The following is a 6,372-nucleotide window of genomic DNA, read 5'->3' on the forward strand; positions in this document are numbered from 1 at the left end:
TAAAAATATTTATTTATCTTATAGATATGATATGAATTTATATAAAAAAATTAATTACAAAAATTGTATAAGTAAAAAAAATACTCTAAACATGTACGTGAATTGATTTCATATATAGACATGCAAATAGGACAAAGTAATCATTATACATATAATGATATAATTATTATAAATTTGCGTACAAGCAAAAAAAAAAAAAGTATTGAAAAAGTAGAAGAAGACCATTCTCATTTCGATGCATATGTATGTAGAAAAATTCTCATATCACCAAATTAATTTTGGCATACATGACAAATATTTACGCTTATAAAAAATTACTATATTCACTAAACTTTGAAAAATCAAGCTATCGTGCTAATAACGTTTTATGAAAAATTAAAAAGAGAATAGAAAATAAAATCCAATCCACTTGTGTGTATTTTATTAAGAATCAAAGTCATTTATTTGTAGGGAAGAATTAAGAATACAACGATAATAATTTATAAAATTGTAAAAAATACAAATATTATATACTAATAAATTTATCATTTACAACAATTCACACTTTTCACGCGAATCGAATTTTACACGACAATAAACTCTCCCTCTCTTTCACAAAACATCCAATTATGGAATCACCGGCCCTACAAAGCAAGTTATAGTCTACGTCTAAAAAAAATAAATAAATAAAAATAAATAAATAAGTTTAGGTTATAGTCTATGTCTACAAAATTAGGTTTGTAATATGTACGTTTCGTAATTTTATGGTAGTATATGAATACGGGCATTAATTATTGCTATAAAGGCCAGTAACAGATACCCACGCACCCCGTCAACTAAACCTTGCAATTTCTTTCTTTTAACTTTCTTCCGTCACTCATCAACCCATCTCGTGGTTGAAGAAAATTAAAGAAGTAAAGGGCTGTTTCTCGAATTTTGTGGGCGACCAAGGAAAGCAGATCTGAAGCCATGGGTGGAGGTAATGCACAGAAATCCAAGATGGCTCGTGAAAAGAATATGGAAAAGATGAAGGCCGCCGGAAGGGGTATGTGAAATTTTTTAGGTTTTTTTTCTTTGGTTCCATAATTTTGAGATCAAATGGGGAATTTATTTATTTGAACCGTGTTGATCTGATGAAAAGATGCATTTTTTTACGCAGGAAGTCAGCTTGAATCCAACAAGAAAGCCATGTCGATCCAGGTTGAGATTATTTTTCGAACTTTTATTCTATCTTTCTGATTATTTAGGGATTTTTTGTTGATATTTTGAATAAGCATAAATTTTTGTAGTATTCTGTATGTGAAACTTGCAGTACTTTTCCCTTCATTATTTTAGTTGTTTGGCTTAGTTAAAGTAGATTTTTCCTAGACCGTTATGCCAACGAGAAGTTAAAAACAGCCTCCTGCATTAGAAACAAAGAAGCCTACTTTTTTGTGTTTTCTTTGAAAAACCCTGTTCATTAGTATGTTAGAGGGTATGAACCTTGCTCACATTTTCTTAGCCCGAGAAACCCTGCAGCTTCTTTTCACAGGAGAATAGCTCTGGGATTTGGAAGTAGATTTAGGGGACAGAGTGGAAAATACCAATAATTTGCTTAAATATTGCTACATTGCGAAGTTAAAAACCTCTTGTATTGGAATGTGTCAAAAATTTATGGTTTCAAATTCGATTATGGAAAGTGAAAATTGAAAACCTTCATTTTTTTAGTGGTTGAGTGAGTTAAGTGGACTCTAAACTTGACTTTGTCCCCAAAAAAAGAGTGCTTTCACATGGAAAGCTATTCTTAACTAGTTCTCCTTAAGGATCTAAACAGAGCAAGCTTCAAGGTAGTTTCATTTTAAATGAACCCCCAAGATGTTCGTTTAATCCTTGTTTATGAACATTATTGTATAAGATTTTTGATGATTCTGCATATGCCAAATTTATGAAACTGTGTTAATATCTCCCTGCAGTCCTGCGTCTTTTGATTTCATGTTTGTGATACGTGCTTGTTTCTCACTTCTTCAATATTCCATCTCTCCATTTTTGTGCTGTAATCTCTATCTCACTTAGCTTTTGTAACAGCAAGCTACAAAGTTTTATATTAGCATCTTATTCTCTCTGCTATAATTTGAACTCCAAAGCTACGAAGTAAGAAAATTTGTTTTTACAATATGGTGATAGTCCAATCACGTGCTTGTACACTTTCAATCCAAGTCAACCCATCCAGTATATTTCCACGGTGGAACAGGTCCTAATTCTTTGAGGCATCCTTCTTTATGAGCCTTTCCTCCTTCCCTGTGGCAGACCCACAGGCAATAGAAGACGAGATTGTTCGACTACGACAGCTATAAGTAGGAATTTACCAGTGTGATGCTGTCTTTTCCCTCTAAAAGTTGCAGAAGTCATCTTAATGTTTAATATTTTTGATGCATGCGGGTAAACTATTGCATTTATTATCATTTTTAAATGCTTGGTGGTGGTGAAATGCAGTGCAAGGTGTGCATGCAGACATTTATCTGCACTACTTCAGAGGTGAAATGCAGGGAACATGCTGAAGCAAAGCACCCGAAGGCTGATGTCTATGCTTGTTTTCCTCATCTTAAGAAATGATGATTTCCAGCTAAAGGAAACATCAAATATAGGTTTCAACTGTGTCTCCAGTATATCATTGTGATCAAGATTGAACCAAATTTCATTGTTTCTACTCAAATAATGTTCCAAACTGTTGTTGGTTAAATGGATTGAAACTCTTATATATGTTTATAGTAGCTGTTCTATTCTTTTTTAGTGCATTTTATTACTGATAAGTATGATTTGAAGCTTATAAAATATTATGATTTATTAGTGGCGCCAGTTTTTCAATCTGCTGACATCATTTCCTTGTCTTCTGGGCTATCCTCCCTTTATCATTTTGACAACTAATTGCATCAAACTCTTGCTGATTCAAAGTTGATGTCAATTGTATTGTATTCTATGATGCCTAGCTATTTGTTAAACGATATTGGACATGTCAAATTTTAGAGGGGGACAGCCAAAGAAACCAGGAAATAGGGCAGCATATATCTACTTGTTTTCGGTATATTGGGGATGAATTTGAGTTCGAGAAGGATACGGTTGCCATTAAAGATATCCTTATCACATTATGTCAATCATGTACAAATGATAAAAGAAAGACTGCAACACTGCAAGATTGTCACATTGGTAGTGCACTATCCTCTTATGGTCGATACTGACACTGAGAGACAAGAGTTAGGGGAGCGAATAGGATTAGATACTGAAGATGTTTCTCTTCTTTTTGGAAGAGAATACCTTCTTTCGTAATCAAAGAAGACTGAAGTACGTACAGAGGAACTCGTAGATTTGGACGATACTCGACTCTACGCTAGGTGTTCGGATTGACTACAACCTTGTGTCCAATTCTGTATGATCAGATGGATTAGGAAATCTTGCTTAGACACGTTGAAATGCCATACATGTTAAACTTACACAATTAGCAACCACAAATATGCAATAAGTTTAATAGGCTGGAGTGGATAACTCTACAACAAAATAGAAGTCCAATGTTTTGTTTTTGGAAAGTGCTACATGTACATAATTGTCTATATAATGGTGTTCATAATTACACGTGGTATTGGATTCAACTTTTAATTCAAATATCACACTTGCACATCAACAATTGGATGATTGCCACATCATATTATGGATATCATCATGTGCAATAATTATGTACAAGTAGAATTTTCCTTTGTTCTTTATGTTATACAGTACTTTGCACTAAACATGCCCCGCATTTCATGTCATAACATTTGTACAATGGGCTACTAAATTAAACGCACATAACTTGTAACAAGATATTAACGACTACAATTTTGTAGGTGATAAAGAAAGGAGGAGAAGAAATATCACCCTCATCCATTTACCAAATTCTAGAACTAAAGCCCTATGTAATAAGGGATCCTGCCAATGAAGTAGGTGATAAAGAAAGGAGGAGAAATATCACCCTCATCCATTTACCAAATACAAGGCTAAAAAACAGACGGTGAGTGAATTAACGATGCTACAAAATGCAAAACTAGGCAATGAGCACTCAACCGAGAGCCATATATCGCACATTCTTGGTGACCCTTTTAGTCCGTTCTTGATAGGGTGGGAGCTTCATTTTTATGTTTTTGAAATTGAAATAAGATTTCCTCCGCTACTTATAGCTTCCTTGTTCGTAGATAAATCGGATTCGGAATTGTCTTTCACTCCAAGGCATAACTTGATGAAGATAAAAAAATGTATATTTTTTGTCCAAAAAACTAAACTTTCATCCCCAAGATACATTTCTGTTGGTTGAGAAACAGATGAAAAATAAAAATTAAAAACAACTTGTTGACTTCGTGTTCCCATATTAGATTTGATTACTCCGTCCGTCCTATTTATATAGGTTGATTTTGTTTTTCACACAGATTAAGAAATCTTATTTAATATTATTGAATATATAATTTTTTGCCAAAAGCTTTTCTAATTTACCATTATCTAATTATCAACAAGTAGTAATACAAGAGGCAAATTAAATAAAGATATATTAGTAAACGAACAAAATAAAACATTCTCAATAAAATGAACAAAATTAAATATTCTCAATAAAAAAAATATGACTATATAATTGGGACAAGAGAATAAGGAAGGTCAGCATATATAAATTGGACATAGAGAATATATTATTTAGGGAAATATGGAAAGGCTGTAAGAAACTTCATGTCAGAAATGAAGACCAATTAAAAGATATTTGAGAAGGTCAACAGGCATTTAAGCAAGTGAAAAGATAATTTTTAAATGGTTTAAAATATGAACTCATCTAATAAATATTTTGGCTCAAAAACTTGTGTATAATTCTTGGAAGCAGAGTAAGGTTGAAGTATGGGAAAACAACATGTTGGGGAAAAAGAAATATCGTGCATATATTATATCCAAAATTTAACCTTTCAGTAAAGGAAAAAGGGGGATAGAATTTTCGCTTACCACGAAAACAATAAGAAGAAAATAATGTAGAGAAATCAAAATAGTCAATGTAAGAGTTCGACTTTCTCCTCCTAAGAGGATAATGATCCGTGCTGGTTCTTCTGGTTCTCTAGCACTTGTCTTTTAAGATATAATGATCTTGATTTGTAATAGTAGCACTTTAAATTTCAAGATCAACTAACCTGCTAATGTAAGGAGCTCTCTCAATTGAAAAGATGACTTAAAATATATACAAAATATAATATTAGGGTCTGAAATGGAAAAGACTAAATAGAGCAGAAAACAAAAACAAAAAATACTATTTTGTAGAATAAGATTTTCGGATAAATGAAATCCATGATTTAGTGGTTTTATATAGAAGTTTGAAAGTCGTGTACCAAAAGATACACCCCATCTAGACAACAACTATTCAAAAAGTCGTGTTTGTAACTGTCACTATTCAAAAAGAAGTGTTTGTAACTGTCACATTCAAAAAGACGATGTGCGTGTGAGCTTTCGCCAATAAGCTCTTCTTTTCAAAAAATCTATTAGTACTCTTTGAGATCCAAATCGTAATGTCAAACTTGAGATATAACAAGTGACTTTTTAACTTTTAGCTTTCTAATATGGATGGACACTTTTTCATTTCTCTACCATTTTTAATTCCATCTTATTAGAACTTCAAGTTACATCTTTTGCCTTAATTTCTCATTCACTCGAAATTGGGTTTCATAAGTCATATAGAGAATTCAAGCATTGAAACAAAAGTTTAACTTAACCTAAAACATTTTGTAGATAGCACTTTTCTTATCATATGAAGGTTATGAGTTAGATCTCAAGTACTCATTGAATCTTCATAATCAGGTATCTCATTGATACAAGATTTTGGGATGTCCAGTCAGTAAGATTGAGTTATCGTTCAAAAGTCCTTACGTATTAGGCTTTAATCTCATTTTTTTATAGGTAATATACTTGATTTCTTAGTAAACCTTTACTAAGAGGATCTAAGAGATTCTCCATTGATTTTACATGATCGATGGAGATGATGAGATCAATTCCTTAATAGTATTATGTCTTTGATATACGTGTCGAAACTTCATTTTACATATTACATTGTGCTCTTCTATTTGCCAACTGGCTAGTACAATGCATACTAATTATAGGAACTTGCTTAGGCTAACATGGGATGTTTTCTAACAATTTTGTGAAGCCACTCTGCTTTCTTTCTGTTTTCTAAAGCAATAAAGTTAGATTCCATTTTGGATTGAGCTATACCCATTTGTTTTGAACACTTCCAAGATACGATGGCCCCACCCACATATGTGAAGGTCATTTCCCTAAATTAGATCCGTTCATCACTTTCCTAAGATCCTCAGTGACCTTCATCTCTGTATTTTTTCTGAATCCAACTTCGCCACTCCATCT

At 32.6% G+C, this 6,372-nt stretch overlaps 1 protein-coding gene across 1 annotated transcript; it reads left to right on the plus strand.

The window, feature by feature from the left end:
- The first annotated feature begins 764 nt into the window (after positions 1-764).
- LOC111367403 (uncharacterized protein At2g23090-like) lies at positions 765-2,748 on the plus strand. Its single transcript, XM_022988257.1, has 3 exons — positions 765-1,024; positions 1,139-1,179; positions 2,452-2,748. The coding sequence occupies exons 1-3, from the start codon at positions 949-951 to the stop codon at positions 2,569-2,571; spliced, it is 237 nt and encodes a 78-aa protein (XP_022844025.1). The 5' UTR covers positions 765-948; the 3' UTR covers positions 2,572-2,748.
- The last annotated feature ends 3,624 nt before the right edge of the window (positions 2,749-6,372 follow it).

This window comes from Olea europaea, chromosome 18 (genome assembly GCF_002742605.1).
Source record: "Olea europaea var. sylvestris chromosome 18, O_europaea_v1, whole genome shotgun sequence".
Taxonomy (NCBI): domain Eukaryota; kingdom Viridiplantae; phylum Streptophyta; class Magnoliopsida; order Lamiales; family Oleaceae; genus Olea; species Olea europaea.

Bases quoted from the DNA above. Each gene is read 5' to 3' on its own strand.
- LOC111367403 (XM_022988257.1), top strand. From the start codon at position 949: ATGGGTGGAGGTAATGCACAGAAATCCAAGATGGCTCGTGAAAAGAAT. The intron at 1,025-1,138 runs GTATGTGAAATT...TTTTTTACGCAG, and splicing joins GATGAAGGCCGCCGGAAGGG to GAAGTCAGCTTGAATCCAAC. The intron at 1,180-2,451 runs GTTGAGATTATT...GGTGAAATGCAG, and splicing joins AGAAAGCCATGTCGATCCAG to TGCAAGGTGTGCATGCAGAC.